Raw genomic sequence first — 25,150 nt, 5'->3', positions numbered from 1 at the left:
CTTGAAAGCATTTCCCTAATTTTAGTCTCTTTTACAAATTTTTAGGATTGGAGGAAGGCGTCCCTACTCCTCGTGAAAGTTAGTTCGCACTCCTCGTGAAAGTTAGTTCGCAGAGTTGTGATTTACACTTTTTGCTCTTTGAAGGCGAGTATATTTTACCATAGAAATTCACATTACCTCTGTTTGAAAAACAAGATTTGAGAATATTTTCAATTAGAGGAAATGAATGAACTAAATTGCATGTTTTATCATGTTATTAGTACATATTGAAAACCTATAAATTAATTTGGGGTCAAAATTTAAAGTTTAAATAAATTATTTTTATGTGTATAAAGAGGCAACTAGTTTTTCAAGAGAATGTATTCAAGTTGAGTCTTTCAAATTTTATAATGATGATATTGGGATGACAACGTCACGTTATGTGAAAGTATTTATTTTCATTGATCATACGACCAAATATAACTTATGGGGCCACAAGAACCAAAATGCTTTGGGGTTTTGGGGATCGAAATATTTTAAGGACCATAAAGGTCGTTGTACATAAGGTGTCTTGTGGACCGAAATATTGAAATGAGAATTGAAGTGTTATGATGACATGAGATATGTTCTTATGGATATATTTTGAGTAACGGTGTCGTTACCATCTAAGTCATGAGGTAACACGACCCTGAGACTATTTAGTAGATTGTATGATGGATACGAGATTTTAATGCATTGAAAAGTTGTATTTTTGCTTTGAATCTCCTTGTTTCAAATGTATTTTACTGCATTATGATATTCTTTGAAAAATCTTGATAATGGTTTATGCAGATTTTCACTATATATATGTATTAATTTCATTCCAATCAAATTCTTGTATTTATTATCCTTATTTTTGGACCCCGAACAAGTTTAATAACTCCATGAGATTGGTATACTCATTGGGCTCTAACTCATTCTTTTTAAATAAATTTTTTTTTATATTCCTAGACTATAGCGTGGTCTTAACTTGGAAGCTTAGATTTCTAGAGGATCAAAGATAGGCGTTTTGTAGTTGAGGTTTTGCACAGGGTCACTCTAGGATGCAATTCTATCTTTTATATTTATGAAGGCAGTAAATTGTAAATATTTTTTATTATGAAATTTGTTATAAAGATGAATTCATGTTAGTGTTTTTGGGAAATGGTGCTTGGGAACTAACTTGGTGTGGATGGATGATGTTTTTGTACTTGAATGGATCAATTAGTATATAATGGCTGATTGAAAGATTTTATGTACTATTGGTGATGTAAATGGAGAGATTGTACATGAGGTGTTATAGTGCTTAAGGTTTTCCCTCTTGACGGGGCTTGCTTTCCTGGATTGGGTTGTGACAATACCAAAGCATACAAATAGATAAATAAATAAATAAACAAATTACTATAATGTTTTATTTTGTTTACATCCAAACATTTTGTATAACTTCTATTTTGGTGCAGTACAAAAGCAATCCAAGTCACAAAAAAAATATATATATAATAACACAACATTGAGCAAACAAAAAAAAGATAGAAAAATGACAACAACAAAAAAAAAATAGTTGAGTAATGACTACATATTTCATTTTCTCACTCCTGAGTAATTACATAATCTAATTTCGAGTTTCGTACATAATTTAGAAAAGCACCATTTTTTGGAACCAAAGCTTGTTATCTTCTTTGGAAGTTAAGGAACTTGATGCCGTAGGCAAAGACGAAGAAGAAGCAGATGACCCAACCCAAATGGACCATTGCAACTACTGGTAGGAAGCTATACTTAAAACCAAAGTAATCTTCAAGAAATTTCTTTAGAAGCACATTACCCTCTCCCGGTATCTCAAGGGAAGCATTTTTGTCACCCACTTGAGAGGTCACAAGTCCGTATAGTGTCCAAGAGACTGGAGAAGCCCAGTAGTACCACCTCCACCAGACTGGGATTTGCTGCAATAATTGAAATATGTCAATTTATAAAGCAAAAGAACAATTTTGTGGTTAGAAACTGTAGTAATACTATAAACACAAAATATTTCATAGAAAAAGTGCACAATATGCAGTGTTGATCCTATATAAAAAATTTGTGCTGTATTATTTTCCTCAGAATTAGAGCCTGAAGCAGGCAAAAAATTGACGTACTGGCCTGGGAATAAGGAAACCGGAGAATAAGTTCCAGAAGCTCATGAAGAAGGACATCACAATGGCAGCAATTTGGTGGCCCGGTGTCAATGCAACAACCATCATGCCGTACAATGTGAAGTAGACGAAACACATCAATATGAAGTAGTAGAACCACAAGACTTTGCCAACCTTCCACTCAAACCCGATCATGGAGTACAAAAGAAGGCTGTATATCATTGTTTGAATTATAACATATAATGTCTCTATAGCCACCTGCAGAATTTAAAAATATCAGAAAATTTAGGACATTGCTTTAGTTGAAACAGTAAGCTTATTATCACTATATTAAGAAAATATTTGCATTTTCTCTCTCGAAAATACTAAGAAAAATTTTCTTGTTGTTGTTACCTGAGCAAATGCATAAGGCAATTCTGAATACATCCCAGCTGCTCTTTCACGATAAAACACTGTTCTCTCAATAGCAACAATAGATTGCACTGTATTAGCATTAGTGGCTCCTAGGAAGACAACAGCAGCATACATAGCTCCCAAAAGATTCAATAGATCTTGTTGTTTAATTCTGTCAGCAAAATTTTTTTGTCAATATTAGTTACAAAAATATCCAATTTTCATCAAACAACAAAATAAAAATACATTTAATAATGCAAGCTATGAAGTGTTGGATATTTCAAATTTTATTTTGATAAAATACCAAAACTCGAATGAATGGTATGCTACTCTATTAGTCTCCCAATTGCAACTTATAATCTAGAATGCCAGTATTCACATACATCTATTTTTTTGTGGGGTCTTACAAAACACACCTCCTTTCAGGTCCTAGAAATTTGGGGCATAGGCTACATTTTTGTGAAACAGAGAAAATTCAAACAAAAAAATGAAAAAATTAAAGACTTACGTATGTTGTCCTTTGTTCCAGAAAGTAAAACCGAATATACACCCAACGACAATTGTCATGAAGAATCTAATGGCATTATACTGGGGGTTCCTCCAATAAGACCAGTGTTGTTTCCAGAAACAAGCTGAGCATTGAGTAATGAATGGTTGGGAGTACTTGGTCGGGAAGTATAGGTCCTTGGAACCTGGAGGTGGAGTACTGAGTTCTTCAATAAGCTCTTGATTTCTCCTAAAAGAGTTTTTTTTTATAGATATTAAGAACAGTTTTGTAACAAAGTATTCAGTATATGGATGGTACAATTAAAAAAAATAACTAATTTGCTTACTGATGAAGAGAGGAATCGGCATAAATATCAGCAAAATCCACATCCATTTGAGCCTCAACTGAAGGAGCACTAATCTCTAACATCCATGTTGCAGGATTGTAACCATCTTTAATCTTGGGGACACCGGGGATAGCCTGTGCCAGGTTATAAATATATTAATCCATACTAAAATATTCAGAGTAGTACGAAATTAACACCATTGCTTGGTGAATAGTTTTCAAAATTTTCTTTTGAAAACAATCTCACTATTTAAGTAACATCAAAAAGTTGTTTTTCAATTTTTAAAAATTGCTTTCATACAAAAATGAATAAAAAAACACACAAAACAAATATACTCACTTCAAAATATTCTACAAGCTTGTGAGAGTTGCGACCTAGAGGTCCTGCATAAATGACTTGACCTCCTCTTTTCATCAAAAGTAACTATAACAAGCTCAATAATTAGTCTATGCATAATATGATGAAAAATCACAAAACAAACAAACTTCAAGAACACAATTTAGAAAAATTGAGTCACACCTCATCAAAAGATTCAAAAATGTCTATGCTTGGTTGGTGAATTGTGCACACCACAGTTCTACCTGTGTCTACTGTATTTCTCACAGTTCGCATAACAATGGCTGCAGCTCTAGCATCAAGGCCAGATGTTGGTTCATCCATGAAAATGATAGATGGGTTAGCAACCAATTCTACAGCTATTGTCAACCTTTTTCTTTGTTCCGTTGAAAGGCCATTAATTCCTGGAAGGCCAACTAAAGAATTCCTTATCGCATTAAGCTCAACCAAGTCTGTCACTTCTTCAACAAACATCTAAGTAACAAAAAGAAGGGAAGAAAAAAAAAGTAAAATAAATTTTTAAAAATTAAATTTTAAACTTCATAAGATTCTAGGGACGTTTACTAAGTGACATACCTTGCATGTTTTTTTGTTTACATCTGAAGAAAGACGAAGCCAAGCTGAGTATAGAAGAGATTCATAAACAGTGACATATGGTGAATGAATGTCATTCTGTTCACAGTAACCGCTAACACGAGCAAATGTTGATTGGTTCTTTGGGTAACCCGAAATGCTAATAGTTCCTTCAATGTATCCGCCGGTCTTCCTTCCAGCTAACACATCCATCAAGGTGGTCTTTCCAGCACCACTAACACCTACAAGCGCTGTCAATATTCCTGGTCTGAAAGCACCACTAACATCTCGTAGGAGTTGAAGGCGATCCTCCTTGATTCCTTGATTTTTCATTTCCTAGTACAAAAAAAAAAAAAAAAAACAAGACAAAACAAAACAAAACAAAATACAAAATACAAAAAAACAAACACAAAAACAAAAACAAAAAAAAACAAAATTTCAACTCATTCAAGTAAATTGGTAAAAAAAGGTTAACATCAAATTGTATTTTTGTGTTGATTTTAAAGCTACTCAATGTACAAACAAAAGTGCCATATGTTTATTTAAGTATGCAAAATATAGGGTTTTTTAATCAAGAGAATAAAGAAGTGAGGTCATTCACTAGATATTAAGTTGCTCAGATTAGAAAAGAATGGTGTTTCACTAACCTAAATACCTTGATTCTCAAATCAAGAATAAAAGAAAAAGAATAATAATAAAAAAAAACTATAAAAAGAGAAACAAAAAAGTGTTCATGTAAGCACATGACAATAATCTTCTTATTATGACTGACTTACAGCAGGCATATCTACATAGTAGTTGATGTGGCTAAATGCAAGTGAAAGGGGTTGGAAGGGCAAAACCATTCCTTTTCTTGTTGAATGACCAGAGGCACCAATATTTGAGTAACTACCCTGTGAAGCATTTCTCACTGCCATATCAATACCTGTAAATCATTCACAAGATTTCAAAATTCAGACCAGTAGAACATTTTTGACACAACTGGAATGTATTAGATGTCATTCCATAGTCTAGGACATTTGGTATCCCAGCTTCATTTCCATCATTACACACACAATGCAACTCTACTCACCATGAACTTTAAAAATGATCAAAGAGATGGACTCATGAGACTCGTTGAACAACTTAAACAAATGGATTTTAACTCCTCCAAGCTTGTACAATTAGTAACTAGTAACCTAAATGTTAACTTAATTAGCAGTATAAGGAATGGAAGAAGAGGTAACCAAGTAAAGATCAACAAGAGGCAAAGGTACAGACTCGAACCTTCAGATGTCATTTGTCCAAAGGATGATTTCTTATTCTTATTTTCATTATCTTCATCTAAGACTACAACTTTCGAACCACCTAGAGCTGAAACAGAGAATCCACAAACAGGGTTGTCAATCCAAGAGTTCTACTTTCAACAAAGAATTTCCATTTTTCTAGTAAAAAAACCCAAACCAAATTACTAGATGAGATGACTTACGATTCAAAAAAGTCAACGCTACAATAAACAAAATGTTGAAGAGAAGAGAAAACCCAATAAGTGCTACAATGCAAACCCAAAACATGTAATCATCCTTATAGAAGCTTCTTGTGGTAAGAAGGGCTTTCCCAATTGTAGGAGCATTAATTCGGGGGTCTGTGTTGTTCTGCATTAAAAAAAAAAATGTAAAATTTTTTATGAGGCTACAACGTGAACTACAATGACAAACCAGAAAATAAAAGCAACATTTGAACTAAAAATAAAAAAGGTAAAGATCACAAGCCAACCATAAAAGAGAACTTACGGCACTCCATCTTTTATCAAGAAATTCGTTCATAACTATTGCATTCTGTCCATACATCATTGGAGAAATATAATAACCCCATATCATAAATGGTTGAATGTCATCTGCGATCACAAATATAAATAAATTATTGTAATGTTCTGATCATCTAACATAAGCAATCTCATAAAAAAATCCATGACTTTTGACCAAATGTCAAGCAATATTCAACATGTGATGTAGCCAATTAATTAATTTAAAGCTCATTCTAATTACAAGAAAGGCTCAAAGTGAACGTATATATCAACAGCTTACTTTTGGCAACTATAAATCCTCCAAGCACAAAAACCATTAGCAAGGTAAAGGTGCCTAAAGTGCTTGCAACAACCTGCGTTCTCCCCAATGCAGCAATAAAACGAAACAGAGACAAAGCCATTTGATGTACACTGAAGAATGCCAGGAACTGTCGGAAAAACCTGAAAGAGATGAAGGATTTGTCAATGAAATAAACTCTAATTACAAGAAATAATTAGTTACCAGCAATCACTAAATGCAGAGCGGGAAGAATAAATTTCTAATGCAGAATAATGACATTGACAAGAACACTACCACTGGAAGAGCCAAGAACATGTGAACCACTCTTACCTGCTCGCAGCTGGAGCAAAACCAATTGTATAATACGTAAGAATGACCCATATCCCTGATTCCACGAATGAAATAGGTATCCTAAGGACCCAAATTGGCAAGCCAAAAGCCCATGGAGGATAGAAAAAAAAATCCCTTTGTTTATAGAAGACAGGTAGCACAACAACAGTCATCGCAAGCTCTGCCATCCCATTAAACATCACATTCATAAGACTAAAGAAAAGAGCTCCAAAAAACTTTCCTCCATCTACCAAGGTGCCAGATGGCATTGTTGTCCGGAAGAACACAGTCATGGCTATCAATGATATGATTGTTATCTGGGTAGTCTTGAACACATATACAAAATTGTTACGCTTCATTAGTAGCCACTCTCTGTCAAAGCATGCCTTGAAGAGTTCCCTTTTGGAGATACCATACTTTTCTGTCACCAATGCAGCAGGGTGGGCTCTTGATTTATTGTAAGGAACACTAAGATTTGCTGCTAGTTGTTGACCAATATGGAATGAGTTGAAGGCCTCAGCAAATTCGGAAACTGAGACATATATGTAAGGTTGGTTCTTCTTGCACCAATATTGTTCTTGATCCTTCTTTGAAGTTACTTCTTGGAGAAAGTCTGCAACTCCTTTCCTTTCTGGACATTTGAAACCCATTACTTCAAAGAACTCGAGGATATCTTCACGTGGACCTTGATAAACAATTTGACCTTCTGCAAGTAATATGATGTCATCGAATAGATTATAAGTCTCGGGAGCTGGCTGCAAGAGAGAGATGATCATGGTCACATCCATTATATGAACCATTTGCCTCATGAACTTGATAATTTGAAAAGTGGTAGAACTGTCCAACCCGGTTGATATCTCATCCATAAAAAGAGCTTTTGCTGGTCCAACCAACATCTCTCCTGAATTTAGTTAAACCAAAAAGGTATTAGACAGGTGAATTAGCACAAAAGCAAACTAACAAGCAATGAAAACTATTGAAAAACAAATAAAAGATTGTGATGAAATGAAGCTAGACTGATTTTGAAAATAGCAGCACATATAACACAGGTCACCATAATCACCAGCATGTAGCAAAATTGAAGTGGACAATAGATATTTTCGACACAAGATGTGGAAAAGTATTTGCAGCAACTAAAAACTATTAGGAATCTATCAATTAAATAGATGTCTAATGCCATTAAAACTGAAGACAAATGGCATTGCTTCTACAAATGAAGAATAAATCATGCTTGAACCATTTCTAGAAATCATATGAAAACAAGAAGAATAATAAATATATCCCTTCTTAGATTTGAAAGCATACCGGTGGTCACACGTTTCTTTTGTCCACCAGATATGCCCCTTCTCATGTCATTGCCAACCATAATATCCACACAAATATCCAATCCGAGTATCTGTTATAAGTTCATTAATAGTAAGTTTGTTAATAGTAAGTTTTTGCTTTTTGTTTTTTAAAAATGAACTCCTAAAATAGAAAAATAAATGTAACAGCTTGAAATTTAATCATTGAACCTTGAGAACATAATCTGTAACCAAACTGGTTTCTTGGCCCGACATTGCTGTGGCCTTCATAAATGCATCAATATCAGGATCTGGTTTAATTCCTGCTTCTTTCTCTCGTCTAGAGAGCTCCACGAGCATTTCATATCTTGTGCCAACCCCCAAACAGCGTCCTGAGAAATCCAATGTCTCTCTTACTGTCAGCTCTCCATAGTGAAGATCATGCTGACTAATGTAAGCACAAGTCCTTTGAGGAACAAATTCATTCAACTCATGACCACAATATGTAACTTTTCCAGATACCTGTTCAAAGCTCCAAGTCATCAATATCCAAACACACTAATTATTAACAAAGAAAATTATTAACCGAAAATAAGAAACACACCCTTAGATCCTTATCAAGCTTCCCTGCAAGTGCTAGCAATAATGTTGTTTTCCCCGCGCCTGGTGGACCCAAAAGCAGTGTCATCCTGAAAATGATGATATCAGTAATTACAAACATGAAAGGAGTGATAGAACATAGATTAACATTACCTACTTCAACAAAACAACTAATCGTGGTAATCAATAAAAACAACGAAAAATATGTGTGGAATAATGGTTTCAGTAATATTTGGAATACAAACAACCAAAAGGTAAATTAGTTTGCATTATTTATTAAAAAGAAAACTAAAATTGAAAGGCAAATTTCACCATATAAGTTTGTAAAATAACAGAATTCAAAATACTTTTTCATGCTACCTTCTTATCAATGTCAAAATGCATAGGAAACTCGTATTTTACGCCAGCAAATATTGCTTCCGCAATTTTGTAAACGTTTGAAAATTTTTGCATAGGCAATATTACTTCTCCTACTCTAACATGAAAAATAAATAAATAAATAAAAAAATACACACACTTAACACTAAAATTTACCTTGAAGGTTTCACAATGCCACTAACATCTTTAAGTATTTGAATTTTTCTCTTTTTAGAAGGGACAAGCCGAATTAGTCCAAGAAGACTCTGTTGTTCACAACAGGCAAAAACAATGTTAGTAAGTCACCAAAGTAAAGCACAAAACTTATGGAAATGTAAAATCTTCTTTTTATAGTAACATTATTCATGGAGCATCAAACAACATGAAACTGATAAATATATATATATATATAAGGTAATAAATTTTGCTTGACAATTAAAGCAAAGATTTAGTAATATCGTTTTCTTGTTTACTTCAATCTAAATGAAGATACGTAAATTTACTGATTCATTTTTATTTTTTCTGAATGGTTTAAATTTTACCCATTCAAAATTTCTTAAGAAAAATGAAATACAAGTGGTTAATTACACCAAGACCCCTTCTAGAGGGGTGGAAGTTCTGCATTTTTATAGTTGAGGTGGTGGAAATATACAAATTCATAATTAAGAGGATAAACTGAAATTGGCTAATAGTTAAGGGTTATTGGTATATTTAACCCAAAATAAATCATAATAAAAAATTTCTAAAGGCCTTTATAGTTTTTGTTTTCATTTTCTTCGTTTTTGTTATTCTTATTCTTATTCTTATGCTTAGAAACAAAATAATAAGAAGTTAAAAAATATCCATTGTTTTTACTTTTTTATGAAAATAATTTTTAAAAATCCAAAAAGAACTTCTTGCAATTTCCAAAATGAAAAATCATAAGAGTTGTTTTCAAAAATAAATTGTATAACAAGTTTTTTTTTTATGCTTTTAAAATATAACGTAAAACACATAAAATAAAAACAAGCCCAAGTGTCCATTTCTAAATAATAATGGTAAATTGTATATTACATATCTCATACTTATGACATATGTGATTTTTTATTATAAATTATTATGGTGTTATTTATGATGTAATTATGACTTATTGCGGTATTAGTTATACCTCATTGTGCTATTGGTCATAAGTTATAGTGATTATTATCTTGATTATAATCAAAATGTCTTTAATTATACGTGTTTAATTATAACTCATTGTCATTTTTAATTATTACTTAAAAGAATTATAGTTATGACAACTTACACATGGTTCATACCTTTTTAGAGATGTGTATTCTAAAATGACTCATAAATAAATCATATCAACAAAATTGAGTCTCTTGATACAAAGTACAACTGCTTATTCTCTTATTAACACAAACTTTTTTATAATTATTCAAATGAGAAAAAAAAAAATTAATTCTCACAAACGTTTAATAAAAAAGGATTCAAGTTCTTTTTAAGTTCAAATTTGAACTTAACCATTATGTTAGGGTCTGTAGGAGGTCATCATGAGTTCTATTTTGATGGTTTAAATCATTTATTTTGTAAAGTCTTTCGTGTGTATCATTCATAAAAAAAAATAAGGTATATCCGATAATCGTAACATTTTCATTTAATCGCATTTGTCTCCCAAAAAATAAACAAGTTTTTTGTATTTTTTTTTCTTTTTATAGATGTGAATAAGTATTTTTTCGAAAATAAACCGTTCATTTTTTTTTTTGAAACAAATGCAATAAAATAAAAAAATTACAATTATTGGATAGATCTAATTTTTTTCAAAGATGATATGTACAAAAAAATTTATAAAATAAAGGTTAAATTACAAATATACTCCTGAAATTTATTTAAAATATGAATTGTCCCATATAATTTTAAACATTACATTCCACCCTCTTCAAGATTCTCATTTCATAGCAAATAGCCTCTTTTATCAATAAATCATCAAATCAATTAATAGTTTTTAATAATGTTAGAAATATATTTCAATTAATAATTATGGTAATTTTATTATTACATAAGAAAGCAGTTAGAAATTTTATCTTTCAGTTAATTCTATTAATAAAAATTCTTACAAAAGAGTATTTATAATTTTTCAAAATATATGAGATAATCTATGACATGGATAGGCCCACTAGGCTTACGGCCCACAGCAAACAACCCCAAACCCATCGCTTGGGACCCATAGCATAACCCGGTTGGCAAAGCCCAAGACAGCTGGAGGTCATCTGGACATGGAGGGCCAATGACATTCGGGCACATGGCAGGTGAAACACAGGCCACATCAACAGACAAAGATCTGCAGAGTTATTGCCACAACACATCACCATTAATGCGGCCCATCACAGCATTTATTACGACAACACCTCTCCGTCGGAACAGAGCCCCCTCACCCTGAACAAGGTAAGCTACGGCACAGGCTTTCGACGGAACGGGGCACGTCACAAGGGACAGTGAAATGATTATCAAAGGATATAAGCAAGAATGGAAGACAAGAGGAAGGTTAAGCTTTTCTATCTCTCCCTCTCTCTCTCTCTATATATTTCCTTCTTCCTCTACTGATTCGCTCGCCGGAGGGTTCACTGGGGGACTACCCCATTCCCCTTTGGACTTGCGTGCAGGTCATCTGGTGGAACCATCCGCCTGAATCGGAGCTTGAAGAGCTTGGACCAGCCCGACTCATCCACCCAGGACGAACAGCATTATCAGTTGGCGCCGTCTGTGGGAACTTGTGGTTTATTCGTGCGCTAGTTGTGTTCACTATCGCCGGAGCCCTCTTTTCTCACCGTTACCTTTTCCTCTCACCCGTCCAGGTGTATGGTCACGACTAGGTCCATGACTTCTCACCATAATACCGCCGATCATCAAACAGACCCTTCCCATCCAAACAACCCACCACAATACATTATCGAACTCACTAACAGCATTAACCGCATGGCCGAGCAAAACCAGGCCCTGATCAGTGCTTTACTCCAAAGAAACCTCCCCGTTCCACCTCCAGATATTCCACCCAACCAAGAAAAAACTCCGGGCCACACTGCTCCACAACCCCCTCCGCTTAACCCAGAAGGTTTACAACCCCCTCCTCCTCCACATATGAGCCTACCACCCCCACCTCCACGCCCGTCAGTCGTAGCACTAGCCCCCGAGGGAGAAGCCAGTAGTGTCCAGCCTCCATTGACCGACCATGGCGACAACATTCCCCTCTGGGACGCTGAACTCCGAGCTATGAAGCTCCAACTACAAGGGGTCATGCAGAACATTCAGCACAAGCCCTCAGTCACCGCCAACTCGCCTTTTGTTGCCTGCATCCGCGACAAACCATTGCCCGCCAAGTTCAAAATGCCTACCATTGACTCCTTCGATGGCACGACGGACCCAGTCGACCATCTGGAAACCTACCGCACCCTCATGATCCTCCATGCTTTCCCTGACGAGATCATGTGCCGAGCTTTTCCAGTGACACTGAAGGGATCAGCTCGGTTGTGGTTTAGCCAGTTACCGGCGGACTCCGTCTCCACCTTTCAACACCTCAGTGACTCTTTCCTGAGCCATTTTATCGGAGCCCAGCGTCAGAGACGCCCAGCCACCCAACTCCTTAACATTCGTCAGACCGAAGGGGAGTCGCTCCGCAGCTTCGTCACCCGCTTCAACACCGAAGCCCTTCAAGTAGCAGAGAATGACGACAAGGTCATCCTCACGGTTTTCATGGCCGGCATGCGGTCGTCCGATTTTCTTTTCTCCTTCTCCAAAAACCCTCCAACCACCATGGCAGCCCTACTATCCAAAGCCCAGAAATACATGAATGCTGAAGATTCCCTGGCCGCTCGGCAAGAGCCGACCCCTAAAAATCCGACCCCCAGAGACAAGAGGAAAGACTCAGAACCCAAGACCGCCCAGTATAATAGCCAAACACCCCACTATAATGACCGACCGGTCGGCTCCGACCTGACCGCCCGGTCGGTTCGAGCGGTACACACCACTCAACTCCCCCATGGAACACGTCCTCAATCAGATCTAGCGGGACTACCCCCTCAAGTGGCCCCTGCCTTCACGAAACCCCTCCAGTCGCAAAGATCAGTCCAAGTACTGCCATTTCCACCAAGACCATGGCCATACCACCGACGAGTGTATCAACCTCAAAGATCAGATCGAGACCTTCATACGTCAGGGCCGCCTCAACCGATTCACAGACACCCGCCCTTAATAGAGGCAAAGAACCGACCTTCCCAGGAACAATCGCCGACATACACCACCCTGCAATCAAGCCCCACCTAACCAAAGCCACGATCGCCCACCACCACAGCCTCGGCCTCCAGGTAATGCCCCTCCACCAGTCGGAGAAATCAGAGTCATTTCAGGCGGCCTTGCTTGCGGGGGACCATCCCGCTCGGCTCAGAAGGCAGAGCTCAGAAAAATCAGGCAGGGCTCAGACAAAGCAGTGGCGACGGTGGACCGACCTCCCAAACAGTCAAAACAGTGGATCGAACCCATCACCTTCACAGACACCGACTGTGCAGGAGTCCGTTACCCACTTGATGACCCCCTTGTCATTTCCTCCATCCTCTCCAACTACAAGGTCAGACGAGTCCTCATAGACAACGGCAGCTCTTCAGACATCATCTTCCTCAATTGCTTCCGCCAGCTCAAGATTGGGGAAGAAAGCTTGTCTCCTCTCCAAACCCCTCTGGTCGGTTTCACCGGCGACCGTGTGACCTCCATCGGCTCCATCGATCTACCTATCACCATTGGCGAACACCCGAGGCAGACCACTAAGTTACTCACCTTCCTTGTGGTCGACTGCCCCTCTGCTTACAACATCATCCTTGGCCGCACAGCCCTAAACGCCTTCCAAGCCATCACATCCACCTATCACCTTGCCATCAAATTTCCTACCGATCTCGGTGTCAGAACTGTCGAAGGAGAACAGACCGTGGCAAGGGAGTGTTATGTCGCCTCACTCAAAGAAGTCAAGCTAAAAGAGGCCATGATCATCGAAGGGCTTGATGTCCGAGACAAGGACGAGCTGGTCAGAGGTGAACCCATGGAGGAACTTGTTGAAGTTAACATTTATCCCACCAATCCAATCAAAATCGCCAAAATTGGCAGCCAACTACCTTCCCAAGCCAAGGCCGACCTCACCGCTCTCCTGATCGAGCACAGAGATGTATTCGCCTGGACCCATTCTGACATGCCAGGCCTTGACCCCTCCTTCATAACCCATCGCCTCAGCATCGAACCCCACTTTCGACCCCACCGCCAGAAGCAACGCATTTTCCACCCGGAGCGCAACACTCTTATAGCCGCAGAAGTTGACAAGCTCCTCGAGGCCCAATTCATTAAGAATGTGGACTACCCTAGATGGTTGTCCAACGTGGTCCTCGTCCGCAAACACAATGGCAAATGGCGACTCTGTGTCGATTACTCTGACCTGAACCGAGCTTGCCCCAAAGACAGCTACCCCCTTCCCCGCATAGATCTGCTGGTCGACGCCACGGCCGGTCATCAAATGCTTAGCTTCATGGACGCCTTCTCTGGGTACAACCAAATCCTGATGCACACATCTGATCGGGAACACACATCATTTATTACCGACCGAGGTACCTACCACTATTGTGTAATGCTGTTCGGGTTGAAGAATGCCGGGGCCACCTATCAACGGCTGGTTAATGCCGTCTTCCATCACCAAATAGGCCGGAATATGGAAGTCTACGTCGATGACATGCTAGTCAAAAGCAAATACTCCTCCAATCACCTCACTGACTTACGAGAGACCTTCGCCACCTTGCGCAAGTACCAAATGAAGCTCAACCTAGAGAAGTGCGCCTTCGGCGTAGGATCTGGAAATTTTTTGGGTTTTATGGTCAGTCAGCGCGGCATTGAAGCTAACCCTGAGAAGATCAAGACCTTGGTTAAGATGCCTAGGACGTTCAAAGAAGTTCAAAGACTCACTGGCCGAGTGGCGGCCCTCAACCGCTTCATTTCCCGTGCAACAGATAAGTGCTTACCCTTCTTCAAAGTTCTTCGGCAGACTTTTGAATGGACAGCTGAATCCGAAGAGGCTTTCCAACAGTTAAAGCAATGCATGGCCAACCCTCCCCTTCTTTCCCAAGCAATCACGGGCGAGCCCCTCTTCCTCTACTTAGCAGTATCGAGCAACGCAGTCAGTGCAGCTCTCCTCAGAGAAGATGGCTCAATCCAACGGCCGGTCTATTACATCAGTCGGGCTCTCAGGGGAGCGGAGCAGAACTACCCCTTATTAGAAAAACTGTCCCTGGCCTTGGTCATTGCCTCCAGACGACTCCGCCCATACTTCCAAGCCCACTCCATAGTGGTCCTCACCGACCAGCCCCTGAAAAAGGTCATGCAGCAACCAGAACTCTCAGGTAGACTGATGTAGTGGTCAGTAGAACTCAGCCAGTTCGACATCTCCTACCGCTCTCGGACAGCAATCAAGGGGTAGGCTGTAGCTGACTTCATCCTGGAGTTCACCAATCCGACCCCGACCACTACCCCTTCGCTCCCACCAACTCCAACAGAGCCAGAAGATCCTCATTCTTGGACTCTCAATGTCGACGGTTCGTCTCGAAGAGAAGGAAGTGGTGCCGGCCTCATCCTCACCTCCCCCGAGGGCGACTATTTCAAATATGCCCTCCGTTTCTTGTTTGAAGCAAGCAACAATGAGGCCGAGTATGAGGCATTGATAGCAGACTCCACCTTGCCACGGACATTGGGGTCAGCCACCTTCGAGTATTCAGCGACTCCCAGCTCGTCGTCGGTCAGATGACGGGGGATTTCGATGCCAAGGAAGACACAATGCGAGCTTACAGGGACATGGCACTCCCCCTTGCTCGCCTCTTCAATACCTTCCACATCAGGCACATTCCTCAGGTGGAAAACTCCAAATTAGATGAGATGGCTCAGTTGGCCTCTGCTGACCATCCTAATCTCAGCCATGATGTCCGCCTCGAATATCTACACCACCCGGCCATTTCACCCGACCTGCAAGCTGTACAGTTCATCCAAAACGAACCCATCCCTTGGGCATCCGACATTCTCCTATTCTTGACCACAAGGACACTCCCAGATGACCAACAGCAGGCAGCCAAAGTCCGATCCCGAGCATCCAATTACATCATTGTCGACAGTATATTGTACAAGCGCAGCTTTTCCCGACCATATCTACGGTGCCTCAATCCAGCTCAAGCAACCTATGTAATGCAGGAGATCCATGAGGGAATTTGTGTTAATCATTCAGGCGGCAGGTCCCTTGCCCAAAAGATACTCCGTACTGGGTATTTTTGGCCAACTCTTAATCAGGATGCGACCGATTTCGTGCTCAAATGCGATAAATGTCAACGTTTCGCCAACATCCCCCATGCTTCTCCTACAGAGTTAATCACACTCTGCAGCCCTTATCCGTTTGCCAAATGGGGGATCGACTTGGTTGGTCCACTTCCCACTGGTCACGGCCAGACCAAGTTCGCGATTGTCGCCATTGATTACTTCACCAAGTGGGTCGAGGCTGAACCCCTTGCCACAATCACCGAGCGGAACACCACCAGGTTTATCTGGCAATCGATCATTTGCCGATTTGGCATCCCTCAAGCCATCATCTCTGACAACGGCAAACAATTCGATAACGCGAAGTACAGAAAATTTTGTGCAGATCTCCAGATTCAACCATGCTTCTCTTCCCCCGGTCACCCCCAAGCAAACGGCCAAGTTGAGGTCACCAACCGTTCCCTTCTGAAAATCATCAAAACTAAGCTCGAAGCTGCTAAAGGCCTTTGGGCTGAGGAACTACCAAATGTACTCTAGGCTTACCGAACCACTGCTCGCACTCCCACTGGGGAAACCCCTTTTTGCCTAACATATGGCGCTGAGGCGGTTATTCCAGTCGAAGTCGGTCTGCCCACCCCCAGGATCTTACATCCGGATATCGCCTCAACCGAAGAGCTCCGTCGAGCAGACCTGGACCTCATCGAAGAGCTCAGAGAGACTGCTGCTGTTAGATTGGCTTCGTACCAGCAGAAAATGAGAACACACTACAACCGCAGAGTTCGACCACGAGAGTTCTCTGTAGGGGACCTTGTCTTGAGAGAAGCGACTCTTGCCACAAAGAATCCAACTGAGGGCAAACTGGCAGCCAAATGGGAGGGGCCCTACGTTGTGAAAGCCCGACCACGACCAGGCACTTACCGACTTCAAGACATGGAAGGCCGAGACCTCCCTCATCCCTGGAATGCGGAACATTTGAAGCGTTACTATCAATAAGTTCATACTTTTGTATTGTCAATATTGTTGTATTTTCCTCTTTAATACGTAATGCAAATTCTGACTGAAGTTCTCAGCTTTCATAATTCAATTGTCTATATGTCACTCCCATGACACTTTCACTCGCAGCACTTCAAAGCCTCAACCAGACCAAGCACTCAAAGCCTCAAGCACTCAAAGCCTCCGCCAGGCTGAGCACTTCCAAGCCTCAGCCAGACTGAGCACTTTCAAAGCCTCGGCCAGACTGAGCACTCAAAGCCTCAGCCAGACCGAGCACTCAAAGCCTCCGCCAGGCTGAACACTTCCAAGCCTCCGCCAGACTGAGCACTTCCAAGCCTTGGCCAGACCGAGCACTCAAAGCCTCGGCCAGACCGAGCACTCAAAGCCTCAGCCAAGCTGAGCACTTTAAAGCCTCGGCCAGACCGAGCACCCAACGCCTCGGCTAGACCGAGCACTCAAAGCCTCGGCCAGACCGAGCACTCAAAGCCTTAGCTAGACTGAGCACTTCAAAGCCTCGGCCAGCCCGAGCACTCAGCCTCAGCCAGGCTGAGCACTTCAAAGCCCCGGCCAGACCGAAAATTCAAAACCTTGGCCAGACTGAGCACTTCAAAGCCTCGGCCAGACCGAGCACTCAAAGCCTCAACCAAGCTGAGCACTTTAAAGCCTCGGCCAGACCGAGCACTCAAAGCCTCAGCCAGACTGAGCACTTCAAAGGCTCGCCCAGACCGAGCACTCAAAGCCTCAGCCAGATTGAGCACTTCAAAGCCAAGCAGGACCACATTTTTAACACTTTGTCACATTTTGAAGCTTATTCACAATTCCAGGACCACGTTTTTACCTAGTTAAATTCCAAACATGCTCTCACGTATTTCATTTACTAATCAGATTATCTACCACCCTACCCAGTTTGTTTCTACAATCTCTCCTCTACAAGTTTAAAATTAACTGTTTAGTTATATCCGTGGATTCTTCATCCGTACTTATTAAATTGGAAGTACTAACCCCACTTGAATATTATGTTCTACAATTTCCTAATCCAATTTTTCAATCACCCACTATCATCCTTTTCAATTTTCATACAACTCCAATCTCACTCTGCAGGGAGGAACTTCAAACTTAACTTTGCACGAAATTTTTATTGCACAATGTTTATGACCAGTTTTTCTAACAAGACTTCATTCATTTTAGACAATACAGGCCCACACAGTCAACTGACAACATAAACGAAATAACATTTGTACACAAGTTCATTACAATAAAATTCTTCATTCATTCATTCATTCATTCATTCATTCATTTACAATGTGTACACTAGTTCATTACAAAAAAAAAAAAAACAAAAACAAAAACAAAAACAAAAACAAAAACAAAAAACAAAAAACAAAAACAAACACAAAGATTGAACAGCTCTTCTTCTTCTTGGTTATTCCTCCTCGTTGGACACAAGCTCTTCTTCTTCAATGCCCTCGTCCAGGGGGGTCTGGGCCACATCATCTTCACCTATCGTTACACTACTCAGGTCCAAGTGTGGGAACAGCTCTTCAGCTCTGCGTTTGAACATCTTCCAACCGCTGTCCCAGAACTCGGCCATTTCGTGCTTGTAGAAGTCTGACTGCTGGAAGCTCTCAATCACCTCTACCTCTGTCCTACCTCCAACAGTCGTCCTTGATGGGCCCACCCCCCCAGATTCTTGCCCAGCCAGACTCCTGGCGACTGCGGCATCTACCGCCATCTGAAATTCGGGAGACCCTTTGTATTGCTCCACCGCTGCGACGCACAGATCAGGGTAGGTCGCCCTCTCAGAAGCCGCCTTCGCCCTCTCTTCGTCCAGCTCTCTTTGCAGGGTCCCCCTTTCAGCAGCCGTCATCGCCCTCTCCTCTTCCACCCCCTTCTTCAGACTCTCCATCTCCGCCATCGCCTTCGCCTTCTCTGTTTTCAACTCCCTCATCCGCCTCCCCTTCTCCTCATCTGCTTTGACGCGCTCATCCTCCAACCCCTTCAACAGATCTCCAATTCTGGCATCTGCCTCATCTTTTTGCCTGACCAGCTCTTCGTTGCTACTCATGGCCTCTTCATGCCGCTCAATCGCAACAGCGCAGTCTCTTTCAGACTCCCCCAACTTCTTCTGTTCGCCAGCCAATTGGAACTCGAGCGACACGACCTTACGGTGTGTGTCCTCCAGCTCCAACTTGACTGCTTGCAGTTCAGCATGGGCAGTCTTCCAGTCGGCGCTCTCCTTCTTTAACTTGGCCAACTAGGCCTTGGCCTCTTCAGCCTTTAACTTGGCAGCCCCTACCTTCCTTAGAAGGGCCCCTGCCAAGGTAGTTACCTCCATTTGGGCGGAGCATAACCCCCTCAGCAGGTCAGCCTCATTATATCCTGATGCCGAGCGCAGAGCTGTCTCCTCCACAATCTTCACTAAGCGGTCTGCCCCCGCCCTGGCTGGGCCTCCTTCTCCCTCCAACCTTCCAGCTACCGCGCGAGCGTGATAGATTGCCGTAGCCAGACGGACCCCTCCTTCCTGGGAGGCAGGGCCCTTTTGGGTCTGCTCCCCCCGCTCGGCACACCCTCGGTCAACCCAACTCCTACTTGCTCTGTTGGGGCAGTCTCCACAACCTCCGGTGTTGGAGTGACCCCCACCACCTCTGGGGTATCCTTGGCTACAGGGACCTCCACCTCAGCTGGGGCCACCTTAGCCCTCTTGGCCCCAGTCTCATCTGCAGGTTCCTCTGGGGCACTCCTCTTTTTTTTCTTCTTCTTCAGAGCCTCCCCCTCCCTTCTGGCCTGTTCTTTTACAGGATCTACTGGGGGCGGTCGTGGCTCAAAACTACTTAAGTCCTTCCCCCCGAGCGGCCTTGGGCGCGGTCAGATCCTCTCCCGCGCGATCGGTTGAGGTGGTCGGTCTCCTCGCACCTCCTTCAACTTCGTGGCTTTGGCAAGTATAGCCTGATCCTCTGCCTCCTGAACTTCTCTTCTCGCCTCCAACTTTGCTCGGTCGAGATCCCCTCCCCTCGGCTGCGGTCCCAACCCTGCCTCAAACAGCGCGGACGGCTGAACAAGCTCGTCCCATTTGCCATTCTCTCTCTCCCTCCACTCCTTCACCCTCTTCATCCTCTCTTCCGCCACCGCCCCCAGTCTTGACTCCACCGACCTAATGGGCACCTTCCAGATGGTGCGCACCCCCAGTCCCCCATTAGCAGACACGTAGAACCACCGTGGCCGCCACCCCTTGATCGATGTCGGCAGCCCCGCTACCAATCCCCTCCCCATCACTGCCTGTAGGGTGACCCACGTCTCTTGCTGCCCCAAAGCCTTGTAACAGGAAAAGAACTCGTCTACCGCCATGGCCTCCCCTCCATTCGCCTTGGGCCACGCGCTCGCGCAGGCCAGCAGAATCTTCCATGCATTGGGCATCAATTGCCCCGGCACTACCTCTAGACGGTTCAGTACGTCAACCACCACTTGGAGCAGTGACAACCTCAACCCACCTTTTAGCGCCTCCTCGTAAAGGGAAAACTCCCCTGGCCTCGCATCAAACGGCCTTTTCCTTGATGTTGGCAGCAATAACTCCACCTCTGCCGAAATCTGGTATCTTTCCCTGATAGCCTCCAAATCCGCCGCAGTAATTGTGGATTTGTCAGCCTTAGTGTGCCACTGATCCGGCTCTACCTGGCTTATTGGCCTTGGGGCCAATATCAGGACCGACGCCTGCGATTGTCCCACCGGTTCCCCCACCCCCACCACTCGTGTCTCCGCTCTGTATCGCGCCACTAGCTCTTCTACATCATCGTCTCCCAAAGGATCCACCCTCACATTCACCACTTCTTCTTGTGCCATTTCTAGGGTTCGCTTACGAATCACTTCTGACGCAGGAGCAAGGAAGTTGAGAAAATGTTGCACAAGTGTGTCGTGCGCAATGACGGAGTTAACACTTGGGTATTTTTATTTTTTGTTAAAAGGTAGGTGAAACGAATCATACCAAAAACCCACGGTTTACCCGTATTCCATGGATCCACATTAATTTTCGCCCGTTTCAAAACCTTTCAAATCAACCGCCAAAACCGCCTTTTCAAAACCCTCTCTTGTGACCTATCATTTCATTTCTGCTCCAACGCTTCACTTCCCCCACGATTTTACCACGTGTATGGCCACGATGCACTGTCCCCTCCCCTTACCCCTGTCCTTTCCATTTCGCATCATCACATGGCACCACCACCCCTCATCTCTCTTTTTGAGCCCCGCGCCGTCCTGGTCAGCACGCCTAACGGTTGACCCCTCCCGCTCGGCCACCCTCGCGGTCGGCACGCCTAACGGTCGACCCCTCCCGCTCGGCCACCCTCACGGTCGACCCCTCCCGCTCGGCCACCTCGCGGTCGGCACGCCTCACGGTCGCCCCCTCCCGCTCGGCCACCCTCACGGTCAGCCCCTCCCGCTCGGCCACCCTCACGGTCAGCTTCTTCCGCTCGGTCACCCTTGCGGTCGGCACAGCCAACGGTCGGCCTCTCCACTCGGTTCGCATTTCTCTTCCTTATTACTATTCCCTTCGTTGGGCTAAAGCTGCACTCGGAAATGGGGGACTACTGACATGGATAGGCCCACTAGGCTTACGGCCCACAGCAAACAACCCCAAACCCATCGCTTGGGACCCATAGCATATCCCGGTTGGCAAAGCCCAGGACAGCTAGAGGCCATCTGGACATGGAGGGCCAATGACATTCGGGCACATGGCAGGTGAAACACAGGCCACATCAGCAGACAAAGATCTGCAGAGTTATTGCCACAACACATCACCATTAATGCGGCCCATCACAGCATTTATTACGACAACACCTCCCCGTCGGAACAGAGCCCCCTCACCCTGAACAAGGTAAGCTACGGCACAGGCTTTCGGCGGAACGGGGCACGTCACAAGGGACAGTGAAATGATTACCAAAGGATATAAGCAAGAATGGAAGACAAGAGGAAGGTTAAGCTTTTCTATCTCTCCCTCTCTCTCTCTATATATATTTCCTTCTTCCTCTACTGATTCGCTCGCCGGAGGGTTCACTGGGGGACTATCCCGTTCCCCTTTGGACTTGCGTGCAGGTCATCTGGTGGAACCATCTGCCTGAATCGGAGCTTGAAGAGCTTGGACCAGCTCGACTCATCCACCCAGGACGAACAACATTATCAATCTATATTTTAAATAAATTTTAAAAAATATGTTTATAATTTATCCTAAAATAAATTATTGAATTATCTGCCCGTAAACCTTAGCATAAGGGTCAAATTAAGATTTTTAATTTTTTTTTTTTAAATTAGAACAAAAAGAAGTTTCACAGGGACATCATAGCTTCCACAGCTCTTGATCCTGGTATAGTCGACTGATTGTCATATTTAACACAACCCAAATAAAGGAATCCCACTGGAGTCAAAGTGAGCTGTACACTCATTCCACAGGAATCCCACTCGAGTCAAAGTGAGCTCTACACTCAGCATGTGTTTGATTACATGGATTGAATAATAGAGATTAAAATTTATTGGACTTAAATTTTAGGACTATAAATCCTCCGGATTATTTAGTTGGATTAAATATATAACTTGTTTTTTCCACCTATTTCTTTCAAATTACAATCACATCAATAAATAGTCCTCTTTTTCCACCTAATCAAACACGAATTGGATCCTCCCTTTCATTTCGATCCTTTATTCCCTCCTTGTAGAGCCTTCGGGCCCACTTTGAGACCTAATTTTGATAATTCGAACCGTTTATATTTTTAGATTTATTCAGTATATCATACCTGTAAAAAATCAAGTTGATTGAATATCATAAAGTATGTGTTCGAAAAACTATTTATTAAAAAATAGTTTGTAGTCCCAATTTTCTAAACGTATACTTTCTGATATCCGATCAACTTGATTTCTTACAGGTATAATATACTGAATAAATCTAAAAATATGAACGGTTCGAATTATCAAAACTGGGTCTCAAAGTAGACCCGAAGGCCCTTGCAAGGAGGGAATAAAGGAGGGGCTCAAGGAGGGGATCTGGACTCAATCAAACGCACCCTCATTCCACACACGAAAAACTATTCAATGATACTCATAGAGCCATGGTTCATACTACTCACAGGCAATTTTCCGAGAAAAATCAAGATTCTAAAAATGTCGAACCCAGACATCTGCGTGTGTGGAAGGAGGACCACAAAAAAAATTAAAAAAAGAAAAAATCAGATTTTTAAATTGAGATAATCTCATCCAAAAGGAAAGCATACCTCGATTGCGTTCAAGGTGGCATTAAACAGAGTAGGAAGTGCTCTGCTCCCAACATATACATCTCCCTCAATTGACAAATTTTCATACCGCACTTCGATCTTCGGAATCTCAATTCCCACTCTGTTGTGTCAATCATAACAAAATTCAACTACATCAAACCAAGATTTTTCTTAACCAAAATCTCACAATTCAATAACTCCTATATACATGTATATATATATATATATATATAGAGAGAGAGAGAGAGAGAGAGAGAGAGAGAGAGAGTTAACCTATCTGTCCTGTCCCTGAGTCTCTGAAGAAACTTATCGTTATCATCTTCAACAACCTTGAGTATACTCTCCATCAACAGTTGTTTATCTTGCATTCCGAGATTGGTGACATCTATTTCATCACTCACAACTTTACCGTTATCGAGTACTTTGGATAGCATCCCTTTCCTCATTCGGTCGTACGTCGGGAGCCTCTCGATCGCCGCCCACATCAGCTCCGCCTCGTCGTCCTCCTGTCGAGCGCTCCGGCGGAATACATCCGGCGGCGCTTGCCATACCTCTCTCAAACTCGCCGACGCCCAACTCCTCCGGCTTCCCGATCCCCCCAAACTCCTCCGGCTTCCCGACCCTCCCAAACTCCTCCGGCTGCTCCCCAATCTCGCCAGATCGTCTCCGGCCAACGCAGCCGCCATTACGACCCGCCGGAAACCTCCTTCAGATTGAAATTTATGTCAACACCAAATCAACAACGACAGATAATTTCACCGGAGAATTCTGATTTTTTTGAACATTCCGGCAGCCGGAAGATTTAGAAATCTCATAGGATAGGAATGACTTCAACGTACCGCGGTCTCAACTCAACCACCTTCAAAACAAAATAACAAAAATGTGAAATATAGTATATACGATATATATTTCCTCTATATACTATACATATGAGATTATATATGTTTGTGTGTGTGTGTGTGAGTGTGTGTGTAGAAATGATGAGGAGAATAGAGAGCAGATCGAATATGTGTGAGTGAATGGTCGGCTGACCTTAGATGATTTGGTTTCATGGTGGTAAGATGGTCATGCGGAAGATGGGAAGTCTTTGGTGGAGAGATAAAGATGAGGGAGAGTGGGAAGACAGAGAGGGAGAGAGTGGAAAAAGAGTGCGCTGCGTGTTTTGCATGTGTGGAACATTATGGTGTTAGTGAAAATGCGAACATCTTGAAGTGCTTGTGAGTTTGTATTAGATTGATGTTATTTTAACAGTAGTAGTCTTATATGTATTAATTATTGTATATATTAGTGTATTAATTAATATTATGATATTATTATTGATTATATTTATTATATAAGTTATAAATATTTAAAATCATATAAATAATGACATATCATCTTTTAATATATTAATGTGTATATTAATTGATACATATAATATTATTCTTATTTTAATTATAAAAGAATAAGATAGATTTTTTAGTTTTATGTTAAATCTATATATATATATATATTAAAGAAAATAGGGTTTCTAACTCCCAAGCCTTGTGGAAGCTCCAATATCTCAATCTAAATTTCTTAATTTTTTTTATTTTTTATTTTTTTTAAAAAAACAAACTTAGCATTTATTAATTTCTCTCAACCCCCAAGTTTTATCCTCATAATAACACTTTAATGCATTAAGAACAAATATAAAAAAATTTCTTGAAAAGTCCAACACAT

General features: G+C 41.8%; 1 protein-coding gene across 2 annotated transcripts; it reads right to left on the bottom strand.

Moving 5' to 3' along the window:
- Window positions 1-1,558: 1,558 nt before the first annotated feature.
- LOC114278508 (pleiotropic drug resistance protein 2) lies at window positions 1,559-24,684 on the bottom strand. Of its 2 annotated transcripts, XM_028220579.2 has the most exons (22): window positions 24,482-24,684; window positions 23,723-24,308; window positions 23,450-23,570; window positions 23,306-23,356; window positions 9,075-9,163; window positions 8,545-8,629; window positions 8,172-8,462; window positions 7,963-8,053; window positions 6,658-7,558; window positions 6,328-6,488; window positions 6,034-6,137; window positions 5,730-5,895; window positions 5,528-5,614; window positions 5,038-5,186; window positions 4,265-4,597; window positions 3,872-4,162; window positions 3,692-3,775; window positions 3,353-3,486; window positions 3,028-3,255; window positions 2,520-2,691; window positions 2,130-2,384; window positions 1,559-1,937 (listed from the first exon to the last, which is right to left on the bottom strand). In XM_028220579.2, exons 2-22 carry the CDS (start codon window positions 24,133-24,135, stop codon window positions 1,668-1,670), a joined length of 4,476 nt encoding a protein of 1,491 aa, XP_028076380.2. In that variant the 5' UTR covers window positions 24,136-24,308; window positions 24,482-24,684; the 3' UTR covers window positions 1,559-1,667. The 2 variants fall into 2 exon arrangements, with proteins under 2 accessions (XP_028076380.2, XP_028076381.2); XM_028220580.2 differs by lacking the exon at window positions 23,306-23,356 and having other exon boundaries at window positions 24,482-24,666.
- Between the last annotated feature and the right edge of the window lie 466 nt (window positions 24,685-25,150).

This window comes from Camellia sinensis, chromosome 10, assembly GCF_055761805.1.
Source record: "Camellia sinensis isolate YWXY chromosome 10, ASM5576180v1, whole genome shotgun sequence".
NCBI classification, from domain to species: Eukaryota; Viridiplantae; Streptophyta; class Magnoliopsida; order Ericales; family Theaceae; genus Camellia; species Camellia sinensis.
The sequence above is the reverse complement of the archived record's forward strand: the minus strand, read 5'-3'. Positions and strand labels throughout refer to the sequence as shown.